The 15477-nt window shown below is 40.3% G+C and overlaps 1 protein-coding gene across 1 annotated transcript; it reads right to left on the reverse strand.

Annotated features, from left to right (window-relative positions):
• Window positions 1-1426: 1426 nt before the first annotated feature.
• Window positions 1427-11029, reverse strand: gdf6a (growth differentiation factor 6a). Its single transcript, XM_044118184.1, has 2 exons — window positions 9284-11029; window positions 1427-3457 (listed from the first exon to the last, which is right to left on the reverse strand). Exons 1-2 carry the CDS (start codon window positions 9648-9650, stop codon window positions 2568-2570), a joined length of 1257 nt encoding a protein of 418 aa, XP_043974119.1. The 5' UTR covers window positions 9651-11029; the 3' UTR covers window positions 1427-2567.
• Between the last annotated feature and the right edge of the window lie 4448 nt (window positions 11030-15477).

Consider the following 15477-nt stretch of genomic DNA (forward strand, 5'->3'; position numbering starts at 1 on the left):
GCAGCACTTATTGATTTGATTTAGTTTAAATCCAGAGTGCATTGAAGGGAATACATTCCTTATTCTTTGCATTACTTTCTTGTATTGTTTGACTTGAAAAACAGAATAAGTTTGAAGATGTTGCTTTGTTCATTTAGTTGTATCGTGGTTTGTCAGCCCTCTTAAGTATTTTCTTGTCACGCATCGCCACATTGATATCGCCGATACTGGCCCCGCGTTTACTTGGTATTGGATCGATGCCAAAATTTCCAGTATCGTCCACCTCTAGTAGTAACATCCGGCTGTTGATTGTGTGACTGGTGTGACACGAAACAAGTGTTTCCTTTACAGTTTTGCAAAATGCATTTATTTCGATCTAATCCTCATCCAAGCGCAAAAACATTTTATGGAAGAAGTGAGATTTTTTATTTTATTTTATTTTTTTAATTGGCCAACATGTCAGAGTAATTTCAGAATGCGCAATTCTACTCTTAATGAAAACACAGCTGTTGACTTCACACACAGGAAAGCGATAGAAAACGTGTTCAATGCACAATTTACAAATTATTTTGCTGTTAGACTGAGCTCGTGGCCCCCACCTCCCGCCATTTCTCTAACGATTGCCCGCATGAAACCCTGCCACTGTTTCTAATCCCCCCAACATCGGTGCAAACCGAAATCCAATGAAGAATCTGCATCCAAAAGTAATGCAGATGCTATGAAGCCGGGCGAATCATGTCCCAAACGACTTTCGGCTGCAAAAGTCTTTCTGCGTGGGTACCGATTCATTCACTTTTCAGTTAGATCATTTGTGAAATATGCGCGAAAACACGTATTAATTTCATTTGCGGTTTTGCTTTGTGTCGGCCTGTCACATAAACGCCCCCAAATAAAACCCAATGAGGTGTGTGGCCGCATCGTGACAAAATGCGAACAAGTTGTTTTTAAGACATTCATTACATATCCAAGTTTCCGAACATAAATCGAGGGAAATAAACACAATAAGGCAGAACTCACCAGAAATTCCAGACTTTGTTTGGAATTTTATTTGTACAGTAATGGTGTGGAGTAGTATCCAGTAATATATGTTATATAAATGATCTCATATATATATATATATATATATATATATATATATATATATATATATATATATATATATATATATATATATATATATATATATATATATATATATATATATATATATATCATTGTAAAAGCTCTTTAGACTTTAACTGAATGCACCTCAAACTCAGATCCTATATGCAATAATGAGGTAGATAGATATTAATAATAGTACTTTCCACCCTCTGCAAAAAAATATCGAAGACACCTTAAATTACTCTTTTTATACGACGTAAGAAATATATGATTATCGTGGAACTCTGTACATCACAAATAATAAAATAATTATAGAATAGACATTTTGTTTTTACCGATTTGAGTGCAGGTTTTTTTTTTTTTTTTTTTTTTTTTTTGTACATTTACAAAGAAACGCCTTTCGAGCGTCTCTTCATTCGCAGCACTTTGTAAAGTTTGTTTTTTTCTTTCGACTGTACAAAATATTTACAGCTCAGAGATAAAGGCAGGAAAAAACAATGAACAGCAGTGCATTCAAAGCTAATGTGCATTTAAATATAGTCTCGACTGGCGAGTCTTTTATTTTTTTCTTCTCTCTCTCTCTCTCGCTGAACCACTTGTCCGTGCATGGCGCAGGAAGTCGTGGAAGTGCATTGCGTAAAGATGCAGACTTTTGAGCGACAAAAAAAAATATAAAAAAATAAAAATAAAAATCCGCCCAGTCATGTGTGCTTTTCCAAAAAAAAAAAAAAAAAAAAAACATCGTCAGGTCCCAGGAGAGGCACAGATCTTATCTGGGTCCTTTCAAGGCAAGAAAAAAAAAATCTCTTGAAGGCATCATCACCACCACCATCTTTATCTCCTCACATACAGATCCACGTTTCTGTGTTTGGTACATTAGACATTCACCTCATGTGTTTACTGATTTCTTTCTTTCTCTTTTATTTTATTTATTAATTTATTTGGTGAAAGCAGACTCTATCCCGATCCTGTAATGTCTCCAGGTAGGGAGTGTGTGTGTGTGTGTGTGTGTGTGTGTGTGTGTGTGTGTGCGTGTGTGTATGTGTGTGTGCGTGAGTGTGTGTGTGTGTTGTCCCAAAACGTCCCGATCAGGCGCGGCGCTCCCAGATAAACAGGCTCCTTTCTGACCCGCAGCCCTGCAGAGCGCGCACTGCGTCTATTCGCTGCTTTGCGCCAAAAACTCTTGGGCAACTCCAGCTGATACGGGCTTTTTTTTTTTGAAGGTCCCTGCGTTTGAGAATAAATGTGCTGAACGCTTTTAGTGTTAATCAGTTTGAATAAATAACAATAAAGTGGGGTGGAGGTGGAGATGGGGAGGGACGGGAGTCTTCCTGTGAGCGCATCCCGTCATTTGGATTAAAACGCTCCAGACCCTGTGAGGAGCTGATCTGTTCACGTCCGCGGAGCCCGTCAGGACTTCGGTTTGAACAAAATCTGTCTTTTCGTTTTTCCTCCGTCGCTGTGTGCATCACACCGACACGCCGCTACCTGCAGCCGCACTGCTCCACCACCATCTCCTCGTACTGCTTGTACACCACGTTGTTGCCCGAGTCCGTGAACAGGATGCTGATGGGGCTGAGCTTGGTGGGCACGCAGCAGCTGGGCGGGGTGCTGTTGGGGTCCATGGAGTTCATGAGGGTCTGGATGATGGCGTGGTTGGTGGGCTCCAGGTGCGAGCGCAGCGGGAAGTCGCACACGCCCTCGCAGTGGTAGGCCTCGTAGCCCAGCGGGGCGATGATCCAGTCGTCCCAGCCCAGCTCCTTGAAGTTCACGTGCAGGGCCTTCTTGCTGCACCTGTACTTGGACTTCTTCCCGTGCCGCTTCCCGTGCCGGTTGTTCGGCGCCGTCCTCCGGCGCCGCCGCGGGGGGCCCTCGCGCGGCCCCTCGGCCCTCGCCGGCTTCTCCTCGGCCGACCGCCGCGACTTGATCTTCTCCTTCATCTCGTTGAACAAGTTCTCCCTCTTCCTGGAGCGCGTGTAGGCCACCAGGATGGCCTTCTCCTGCTGCCCGCGGCCGCTCCTGTCCAGGCCCAGCCGCCTCAGGTCCATCTCCTCGCCAGACTTGCCGTGCGCGGCCCGGAGCTGGAAGCAGAGCTGGCTCCTGTGCTGGCGCTGCGTCTGAAACGCGTCCCACACGTCCAGCACCTCCCAGCCGCCGGTCTCGGCGGAGTCCGCGGCGTCCAAAGACCTGGAGTCCAGCGGTTTGTCGGAGCGGCACGGGTAGAGCTGGAGGTGGAAGGGCCCCGCCGCCTGAGGGGCCCCCACAGCTTTTCTAAATATCCTTAATTCGGCTCCGACCAGCTCCTCTTTCTCGGACAGGGTTGAGACATCAAACAGATACTTCTGTTTTCTCAGAGGAGAGTGCAAAAGATTGTCTGCAAGGAGAAAAGAAGAAAATAATTGCACTCAGATTCACTTAGACTGTACAGTGTTCAGAGAGAGAGGTGGTGTGTGTGTATGTGTTTGTGTTGGCGGGAAGGGGGGGTCACATTCTCCCACAGAGGCCTTCTCTCTCTCTCTCTCTTTCTTTCTCTCTTTCTCTCTCTCTTTCTTGTTTTTCAAACGTCCACCATGAGCCCGCCTCACACAAGCTGTTCGGAGAAGAAAGGCGAAACGCGCTACAGAATATGATTTATGTCTCCGTCTAATTTCTAATCCACATCCGCCCTCATAATAAATTCATCCGATAATGATGCAATTAAGACGCCCGTTAACGCCTCGCAGCGCTGCCTTAACGGCTTTTTTTTTCTTTGTGGAAAAAGAAACAAAAAAGAGAGAAAGAAAGGAAAGACTTTATCGCATAAATCTTGGGCATTGGCCTAAAGTAAAGTGCGCATTTGTCCGGTTGTTATTGACTGTATTTTTTTTTTTTTTTTTTAGGGAAAGCTTCAGACGCCGATGCATCTGATGATTTTTTTTTTTTTTTTTTTTTTATTCATTTTTAACGGCGTGCCACTTTTAAGCAAAAAACAGCGTGTTTGCATGAAGAGTTGCTCTGGAAATCAGAATTTTTGGAGAGTGCAAAAATACTAGCGATGACAAACAATCGCTATTTTTGACGGAGCATTTCAGGTGGCACAAATGTTAAAGCCCCTTAGAGAATTTTTATTTTTTTGCTCCTGATTTCACGGGGAAGATGTTGCTTTAGAAGACCGTTCACAGCGTCCCGTTATAGATGACGATAAGAACAAACCTACAGAAAGATTCATATTTGTTATTGACAACAAGAAGAAAAAGAATTGTAGTTAAAACGTTGCTAATATTGACGCCCAACTTGTTACTAAATCACACACACACACACAAAAATTTAAATATTTGTCAATGAAATTCTTAAAAATCTTATAGTTTAGCTTGCAAATGTGATGCTTAATAATGATTAACATATATCAATATTTACCATTCTATTAGAAAAACTTTACCGGAACTGAACTGAGCATATTGGTTCCGTCCGCTGCTGGATTCTGTCAGGCGACTGGGAGGCGGATAAGATTTTTAATGGTTTTATCAAGATTGAAACGTAAAGATTGCAATTTGTCAGTGAGTTGTCACGAACCAGTTTAGTGTTCAAAGTCTGATTTGCTACCAAACTGCTCTGTAAAAAAAAACAACAAAAAAAACCTTTAGATATTATCAAACAGGCAATGAACAATATTGAAATGAAATCAAGCATATTCATTTGCGAATGAAGTGATCAATATTGGCCACATTTTAGCAGCGCTATAACGTTGCTGTTGGTAACAACCATTTCTTTATTTCATTTCTTGAATTTCTTTCTTCATTTACTTTGTGCCACAGATTTGTGCACAGCTCTCATTCTCTGCGGAGTTCAGCAGAGACGTCAGCATGCATTGTAACATGACTGAAGCTGTTACAGTTATTACTGAAGTCTTTGCCAACTTGTTGTTGGCAAAAACTTTAACTTGTCAACTAGCAACAAAGCTAATGCTAAAGTCACGCTTCTTGAGCCGGAGGCGGCTGCTGACAGTGAACGAGCCATCTTAGTTATGTTGTGATGTAACAGATTTACAGGATTCATTATTGTTTATATCAATCTTCATCTCATTTTAGGCCTGAGTAACAAAAAAAAGATCTCATGTTTTTAAAACATAATAAAAACTGATTTTATTTTTGTATTAAGTTGTCTTTTAGTTGTGAGGTTTACAGCATTTCCACTCATAGACACTAATTGAAATCTAATCCAGAAACTTTCCCCCTCTCAGTTTGTTCCCTCTGTTTATTCATTTCTAACACATTCATTAATCAGAGAGTGATTTGGTTTTACGCGCTGAGAGGTCGATTAATAATGTCGAAGAGGGAATAAAACGATAAAATAAATAAAGAAATAAATCCTGTCCTGGAAAAATTTGGCATATAAACAGCAATTAGAATATCCAAAAGGGGAGTATCATTTTTAAAATGTTGTAAATTAAAAAGACATATGTAAATTATTATTTTTTAAAACACAGATTTTAGGAAAAGGGATTTCGTGTGGTCCTGTTAGGCACAACGGAGCAAAGGCGACCAACTGAATACTCAGCTCAATAATGCACAATTATTACATTATTCTCCTCCCCATGTCCGGCCTGAACATGTTTCATCAAGGCGAACCAATGAGAATAGGATGTAAATCAGAAAGAGACAGAGAGAGAGAGAGAGAGACAGAGAGAGAGAGAGAGAGAGAGAGAAAAAAAAAAACATTTAGCACAAATAGGACACAGTTTGAGCATAACGGAGACACTTCGAACAAAACATTTTTTTTCGGTTTTCCCCAGAATAAAAACAGCTTTAGAGAAGTCATTCCTTTTATTTTAACATTTCCGCCAATTTTCTCCCGAAACGTTCATCTGCACTTTCAGAAGAAATGTCCCTCTTGATTTGAGAGAGCAAATATATATATATATATATATATATATATATATATATATATATATATATATATATATATATATATATATATATATATATATATATATATATATATATATATATATAAAGAGTGATTTATTTAGTCGACTTCGTATTAATTTGTCTGTTTTTCTCCCCTCTAGATAACAGGTTGTCTCTATTTGTTAACTTGAACGTTGTCTTAATTTAAACTGACACGTGTCTACGTCGCAGTATCACGTCACGTCGTCTGTGAGAGCACCTTTAGGGGGAGTTTTTTCCAAATAAATCTGGCTGTCAGATTCCGTCCCGTGAAGCCCGCCGAGTCAGACAGTAAAAAAGCAGATTGAAACCTTCTGCCTCCTTTCAGTAACTTGTTTCTTCTCTCCCTCCGTCTGGTTCGCGTTACTTCTTCTTCTTTTTTCTTCTTTTTTTTTGTACTTTTATAAGCACTCAAACAAATCGAAAACAAGTTTGCCAAATAATTAACAGCTCTCAGCTCCCATCCTCCTCATTAAAACACTTCCCCTCTTCCATTTCATTCCGGCTTGCCAACGACAACATTCCGCTGAAAACGAGTGCGCCAGCGCGGAACGACTCAGTGATCGACTGACTGAGTGATTGCGTTATTTAACTTGTCAGTCTTGTCTGATTTTAAAACTTTCTTCTTTTTTTCCCCTCTCCGCTTTATTTGCTTGTTCATTTGAAGCATCCTGCTGTATCCCTCAGCCTAATCTTGTTGGTTAAATCTCAAAAGCTGCCGTTTTCTTCCCCTCTCTCACTCAGACTTTTAAACGATCGATGGTGAGAAAGTGATTCCTTTCTTACTCAGATTTATTTATTTAATATATGATTTACAACTTATAATTTTTTTCGCTAAAGCAAACGGAGACATGGATTTCTCAGGTTTTCTTTTTAAAAAAATAATAATAAAATAATTAAAAAAAATCTGCTCCTGCGTGCGTAAAATGACGCGCAAAAGACGCACAGGTTGTTTTCCTCCAAATTGTGACACTACTGCGATTTCAAACCGAGTCCCAGCTCAGCCCAGGTTCATGCTGCAGGTTAGAATGCAGTGCGACGATTAGTGGGGGGTGTGGGGGGTTGAGAGAGAGAGATGGAGAGAGAGATGGAGGGCGAGGGGGTTGCTGGCTGAAAGCAACACCAAAAAGCAACCAAAGGCGCTCGAGTTGCAAGAACTTAAGTTTCCGTAATTAAAGTGGTGCTCGCAAAGGGAGGTTCCGCAGTAAAACAAGAAGGGAGGAAAAAAAATTCAAACCACTTCACAGAGGAGGAAGCGCTCTAATTTTCCCCTCTTTTTCTTTCTTTCTTTCTTTCTTTCTTTCTTTCTTTCTTTCTTTCTTTCTTTCTTTCTTTCTTTCTTTCTTTCTTCTTTCTTTCTTTCTTTCTTTCTTTCTTTCTTTCTTTCGTTCTTTCTTTCGTTCTTTCTTTCTTTCCTTCCTTCCCCTTTTCTCCTCTCTTCTCGGGGATCTGCCCACCGTGGTCATTACGGGAGAATAGACAGTGTTTGATATGTTATGACATGAACACTCAATTAGATCATCGAGTTCAAAAACGTTCCGATGCCAAGCTGCCCCTCAGAAGGGTCCAGCTCGGGGTCAGAGCCACTGACACATCACATCAGAATCACAAGAGAGAGCCTGACACGTCCACCCCCCCCACCCCCCCGCTACCTCCCCCAAATCCCCTCCTTAACCAGCACACACACCCCAACTCCTCTTAAAAAATAAATCAAACCATGTCCCACTGCCAGAAACCAACAACGTCCATCAGAACTTTAACGCGCGAATCAAGCTTAAAAACAGCTGCGTAGATAATAGGGGCAGCCCCCAATAAATGCATTTATTTATTTAACCTTCATTCGTGGGCCACCTCCTCACATATCCACACAGAGAGCTCAAGTTAAAATCAAAGTTAAACCTTCCAGGCTTGGTGTGCAACGCCGAGGCTCAAAAACGTTCAGCTGGAGCAGCTCTGTCGAAATCTCTAAACTGTCTGGATTGCACAAAACATAAGAGTCAATAAAGTGTCTAAAGAAATCCAAATTATTATAATTTTTTTTATATACATAAAAGTATTGACTCTCACATGTAGCATCAAGATGTTGGGATGTTTGGCGGCCTGCGGCGTTGGGACTCCAAAGACTTATTTTTTATTTCTCCCTCAAAGATGAACTCCTGTCCTTGTAATGTGTGTGTGTGTGTGTGTGTGTGTGTGTGTGTGTGTGTGTGTGTGTGTGTGTGTGTGTGTGTGTGTGTGTGTGTGTGTGTGTTTGTGTTTGTGTTGATCGGACTGTGTTTGCTCTCGCAAGCTGCTCCTTACACATTTATAACTGACTCAAACACCTGCTGCTCACACCGACCCGTTCTGCGGTCTGCGCCCCCCGCACACCCTCTTCCACCCCAACCCGGGGCCCCTCGGGACCCCCTTTGTTGGCACAAGCTGGCCTTTTACTGGGCACCATAATGGCAACAGATTGGACGTTTTAATAAGTGATGGCTGCGGTGTTGGGTGAGGGGGCTGGACTCTGTTTGAAGGTTTGTTACAGGAGGAAAAGCGAAGGAAGCGACGACGGAGACAAACCTTTCCACATGTTTGATTGGAGGCTGACAGTGACTTATAGAGACAGAGAGAGTCCATTATTAGTTCATTGCAGTGTTCATCTACAACCAATTAAACTCTGTTCTCTCTCAAAAAAGTTGAAAATTTTTTCATAATTCATGAAAACATTATATCAAGATTTTACACGATCTGAGCGCGTAAATGTGCCTTGTTTGCTTTCCACAGTGCGTAAAATCTGGATGGAGCTGAAGCCGGTCATTTAATACGTTACAGAACTTTTTTTTCTTCTTCTTGTCTGGTTTCTAGCATGTTCGGTGATGATACTATCAGATCGGTGGGCTTGCGCAGACGCTCTGAATCCAACAGGTTCGGTTCATCTCTCTGCAAAAACTGCTGTGGTTTTCACAGAGTCAGAGGACGAGGATTTAAATCAGTTAATCGTCTGAAAGAAAGGAGACGAGAAGTGGCAAATAATCGCCTGTTTTCACATTAACCGACATAAACCCGAAGCCCTTGTGAATTGTCTAAAAAATTCAAGAACATTTGATGAGATTTTGAGCGCGTAAAGTGCGTTCGTAAATGCTCTCTCTCTCTCTCTTTTTTTTTTTTGTTTGTTTCATCTGCAGTGTGCGTAAAAAGATCTTGACCCTACTCTAACCGGTTCCAAGTAGACAGTATATCAGAGCAGACCAGAGGAAAAAAAAGAGAGACATAGAGAGAAAAAAAACACAAACCTGTTCCTTTGTCCACAAAACTCGTTATGGTGTTGGCAGACTTTGAGGAGCGGAAGAAGCTCGCGTTTAGTCCGAGTTTCTCCGCCGCCGAATACGTCCTGTAGATGGAGAGCATGTACTCGTGCGGGACCACGGCGTCCTTTGGGACCTCTCCGTCTCTGTGATGTCCCGCCGCGGGGTGCGAGGAGGCGATGATGTCTCTGAAGAGCCTGGGTGACCTCTGTCCGTGCGGATGAGAGGTCCTGGCTTCCCTGTTCCTCCTCGGCGCGGAGGGGGAGATGATAGCAGCAGACTGGAAACACGGTACATTCCCAAACAAAACGAGGAGCAGGCCCAGATGTACCGCAGCGAACCGAGATGCGTCCATGGCTAGATGATGATGATGATGGTGATAAGTTCTTCTTTTTTTTCTTTCCTTTTTTCTTTTTTTTTTTTTTTTTTTTTTTTTTTGTAAACCTCCCTCTTCTTGGTGAAGCGCCTGAAGCCCGGGGTGGGAGATGATGGCGTGCGCGTCGGAGTCTGAGTCAAAGGTGGGAGAGCTCCCACCTTTTGCGCTCTGCGGTCGCAGCAGAAGAAATGCGTTTTCCTCGCTCTGAACTCCACACAAGAGCGGAGAGACTGCTGGGCCTGAGAGAAACACGCCCACATGGTGGCTCAAATGCAGGGCTTCCTAAACAGTCTTCATGTCACAGAGCTCCACGGAGCCGCGGCTGCAGCCAGAGGTGACACAGATAGGACTCAGAGGAGTAAACAAGTCGGGCGTCATCGCGTCAACATGCAATCTAATCTCTTGCAAAAAGAACAGAAGAAGAAGAGGAGGAGGAGGGGGGACTCAAATAACGTGAGGAAGAAAGTAATTCTTATTCCAGAACCGAACTTGTCCTCTCTGAGCTTTAAACTGAAAGCACATGTCTTATCAGCAGAGGCATGTCTGCAATCCTGCAGAACCAAAGTGCAAGTCCGCACAGAGTCCAGACTTATCGCAGTCTCCCAATCCCAACCTCATCTGATCTGATAAGATTTTATTTATTTTTTATTTTTACTGAGGTTCACCACTAAGAGGAGACGCTTCTGAAGCCTAAAAGTTCCCGACATCTCAGTTTGTTTACTCGCAGGTAGAAATGGTCGAATGCATTAAAAAAGAAAAAAAAAAAGAAAAGAAAACAAGCAACAGCAAATCAAACCAATAATAAACAAATAAATCTAAAATAAAAAACGTATATATAAACATGATCCCAGATCAGCCAGAATTTATTTTTCCCTCAACACATTGACAAACTCACAGAAATGTCTTTAATTAAACATTTAAACAAAATACTTTTCGACTTAAAAATGTCTACGCACTTGATGGGCGTTTAAATGCATCAATCACACATGGAAGGACTCTGGCGACATCTAGTGGTTGACATAATTTATTACAAGAAGGCTCTATGGACCGAGGGGAGCTCGCGATTGAAGCTAAAAGGTGCGTTCATGTGATCTGGGAAAGTTCCACGATTTTGAGCTTTTCTAAAGCGACCTTATGAAAAATCTGACAGTATATTATATTTATTACACTGTGATGCTTAAGGAATATATATAACGCATTTGAAAGTTTAGCAGTTCTGTTACAGCCATTCGTTTTTATCGCTATCAGTCAGCATTTAGTCTACAATACTGTTGTTGAAATCAGATACGACGTATCCAAGCGCTGTCAATCACCTCCATGTGCGTGCTGCTTACCTCCACTCCCCCCATAGTGTCTCTCTGCTATGATGCAGCTTCTTCTTCTTCTTCTTCTTTTCTATTATGGCGGATCACAAGCAACTTTAAGGTGCATACCGCCACCTACTGTACATGAGTGTGTAGCTGCATTACTTCACATCTATTAAATTCTATTTTTTAATTTTGTATTCTTAAGATAAATAAACAATGCTTTCCTTAATTTGTGAATATCTGTTATGTTTCCTTCATTTCCTAATATACCTTTAAGATTCCATTCATGCCCTATACTTCTAACTATTCTCTTTAATTCTTTCCTTTTGTGTTCATATGACTTACAGTTCATCAGTATGTGTTCTACATTTTCTTTCTCTCCACATCTCTCACATTTATCATTATTTTTCCTCCCTATTAAATAAAGTATGTCATTTAAGTAGGTATGACCTATTCTTAATCTACTAATTATTATTTCTTCTCTTCTGTTTCTTTCATTAATGCTTCGAATTTGAACTGACTTTTGTACTTCATATAATCTTCTTCCTTTCTTATCTTCATTCCACATTTTTTGCCATTCCTCCATTTCTTTACTTTTAATAAGTGATTTCCCTTCCCCTTTCCCAAAAGGAATTAACATTGCTATTTCTCCCTCTAAAGCCCTTTTAGCTAATTTATCTGCCTTTTCATTGCCTTTTACTCCTTCATGTGCTGGCACCCAACAAAACCAAACATCAATGCCACCCCTATATAATCTAAATAAAATATGATGAATTTCTAATACCAGATCTTTTCTATTATTTCCTTCTCCCTTGATACTTTCTACTACTGCTTTGGAATCTGTGCACACCACCACCCTGTCTGGTCGAATCTCCTCCACCCACTGTAAGCTTAATATAACTGCCACCATTTCTGCTGTAAAAACCGACAATTGATCTGATATTCTTTTATAAATACATTTTTTAAACTCTGGAATATATATTCCTATTCCCACATATCCTTTTAAATTCTTAGAACCATCTGTGTAAATTTTAAGGTAATTATTATATGTAGTTCTTAAATAAATATCAGTCTTTATCCCTATTTCATTTAAATTCCAATCATTTTTCATTATGCTAATTTTCAAATCTACATTAACCTCTGGTATTAACCATGGAGGAATAACGCTAGTTGGATTAAACTGAGCTATTTCCTTGTCCTCCAATCCATACATTTTAATCCATTTCCTAACCATCCATCCAAATCCATTACTTTGGAACTTCACATATTCCCAACAATTTTGTAAGATAATTGAATTCACATTATCATCTATATTACTTTTAATTTTCATCCAATATGCTAAAGCTAGTTTAATTCTCCTCATTTCCAGAGGAGTTTCCCCAGTTTCAATTAAAAGAGCATTAATAGGTGTTGTTTTTATTGCTCCTATACATATACGTAAAGCTCTACACTGTAATCTTTCTATTCTTTGTAATGACGTTTTAGCTGCTGCTCCATATATAATACTGCCATAATCTATTATTGCTCTCATGAGAGCCCTGTATATGCTTAATAATGACTGTCTATCTGCCCCCCAATTATTTCCAGCCACAGCCTTTAATAGATTAATAACTTTTTTACACTTGGTTTCTAATTTATCTATATGTGTTTTCCATGAGTAAGAACTGTCCAACCATAAACCTAGATATTTATATTCTGTTTATGATGCAGCTTCTCCATGTTAGAAGAGACTGTTGTGAAAGCTAAGGCTAAGTTAGCATAGCAATCAATAACGTCATATGAACGGTTTTAATGTAAAGGTGAGCTGGTTCTCTGTCATAGCCTTTAAGTAGCTATTATGCGAACTTTTCATTAAGCTCACATTTAAAAGTATAATTTTATATTGGTTTGACGCATAAATCAAATTTTAAATGTCATGTTTTGATGATCTGTCAGAGAAAAAACATCACACTTAATAGAAATAAAGAATATCAAACATCCATTTGTGTAATTAATCTACATAATGTGACCAATCAGTGATAAAGTTCCTGAAATAAATAAACTTTTCACTAATATTCAAATTTATTTACTATTTTCTATAAAGCCTAAAGTATTAACAAGAATTCAACACGTCACTAATTTTCAAAATAAATAACTTTTAAAGTTAAAATTGACATGACATTCTTTTATTGAGTCCAGGCATGAAAGAAATTTAAATCCTATTGTCATGGTAAGAGAGTAAAAAACATTTTTTTCTGTTCAAGAGACCAAAAACTGATCTGGTCTTAATTTAAATCTAACCTTAACTCAAATCCCACAAAGGACTGGCAAACTGTTCAGTTATTATATGCTGCTACTTTTATTATGTTTTTTTTTATTATTATTATTATTGCAACATCCTTCATAACACAATAGGAAAAAAAAAACTCATTTACTGAAACGTGACCAGGAGAGGGCGACAAAACGCAACTAACCTGGAAGACGAACATTAACTGGTCTTGCAATGCAATCAAAGAAGCAAACTCAAGAGCAAAATCTCCATTGCAAATGTTTTGGGTCGGGTGTCACTTTATGCTGCAGTGGTAAGAGTAAACAGGAGATCTCTGAAAGGGGTGATTCATAAACACACAGTAAAGAGGCGGAGATGGGGGGTGTTAGAAAATGAGGAAAGGAAAAAAATAAATTAGGCGAGATTAGACATAAAATACTTTGGCTGACGATCTGCTTAGTGCATCAGTTCAAATGTAAAAAAGTACTAAAGTAATTGTTAGATGCTGTTAAATGTTTTCCTTATGAACAGAGCAAGCAATTAAGGAAAGACATGATATGTTTAAGATGTCTAAGAGGATCCTCCTCACTTAGTTCAAAATAGATCAAGCAGATGTGCTCAGAGCCAGCTTTTAAATGTGACTGATGTGTGTTTAACTTCTGCAAAAATACTCACCGTGTTCAAGCACAACGGTGTCCATATGTGCTCTTAGCACTCTATGGTGAGGACAGGGGCAGAGCTGTCCACTGACCACTCCCTGGTGGTGAGTTGAGTTCGATGATGGGGGACGGGGCTGGTCCAATCCTCCGTAGGGCCCTAAGCAAAACTTGGTTTTGGCGTCTTTTTTTTTTTGGGCTAATAATGTGGATTGCTGCCATCAACAGTCAGGCGACTGGAATATTCGCATGCCTGCTATAAACTTATTGTTTTTCTGACTTTGCTGTTTGCTTTATATCCTATATGGATTTGCTTGACTTTTTGTCATATTAAACATGCATATTCTTCTTTTTAAGATTCCCCATTTTTACTCATTGACCAAAACAAGACCTGGGAAGAAGCCCTGAGCTACTGCGGGCATAACAACAAAGATCTGCCAAATTGAACACACCACTGAGCAGAAATAAAAAAACGTCACACTTTAAGATGTCTCAGGAATGTTTATTCTGCAGTTCGGTATGTTATGTTGGAAAATAAAAACTTTGCACAGCCTGTGGCAAGAACAGTGAAGGGTCAAAAAATAGGCCTGGTTTTACACCTGCAATAAGACATGAAAAGCAGAGCAACATTCACAGATATTCTGCGGTCAGGTAAACACATCTATGCATCTATGACTTTACTAGGAATTTGCTGAGCAATGCACATTTGAGACGACCAGATCCTGCTTCTTTTGCACCAAATGAAGGGTGAGCCTGTGGAGCAGAAGTTGAAGAAAGCACAAAACAACATATTGACCCATTTACATGGATTAAAAGAGAAGAGAGACAACACAGACCAAAACTGTCAGAACCTTTTCTCCTTGTCCTTTTTCTGCTTCACCGTGTGCATCTTTATGTTAATGAGGAGAGCTGCCTTCTATGTCCAGCTCCTACTATTGGCCAATAGAGCTTTGGAACCAACGTCACTGCGTAAGACGTTGTGGGGCGTTTACGTCTCGCGCAGTTGCTCGGCGCCATCTTTATAGGCCACAGACCAAAACAAACTTTATCCCGATGTTTTTATCTCATTACCAAGCGCAGTGAAGTTAGTTTTGAGTTGGATATTGGGTATTTCAATATCCGCTGACCAAGCAGACGCTGTGTGAGAAACTATCATTCAGGTTTCCATAACACATAATTAACCTCTTAAGAAGTTAGTTCTGCAGGACAGCTCTAGAATAAGTGTGTTCACAACTGTCCTGTTTGTGTGTGCCGTGTGTATCAGATTTTTATAATCTTATGGGGACCTATTGCTGGCTACAATGTGGGGTTGTGGGGACATTTTCTTGGTTCCCATGAGGGGAAATGCTGTTTTGGGGTTTGGAGTTAGGTCTGTGATGAATAAGGTCGGGGTTAGGGTTATGGTAAGAGTCAGGCTGTAGAAAATGAATGGAAGTCGATGTGAAGTCCCCACAAGTCATGAAAACTCGACTCTGTGTGTGTGTGTGTGTGGGGGGGGGGTAGAGTGTGTGTGTGTGTGTGTGTGTGTGTGTGTAGATGGCTGCTTATTTCTGTGTTTGACTAATTGCACCCCTCTATGCAAAAGCGAGGTTTTG

This window comes from Gambusia affinis, linkage group LG05, assembly GCF_019740435.1.
Source record: "Gambusia affinis linkage group LG05, SWU_Gaff_1.0, whole genome shotgun sequence".
NCBI classification, from domain to species: Eukaryota; Metazoa; Chordata; class Actinopteri; order Cyprinodontiformes; family Poeciliidae; genus Gambusia; species Gambusia affinis.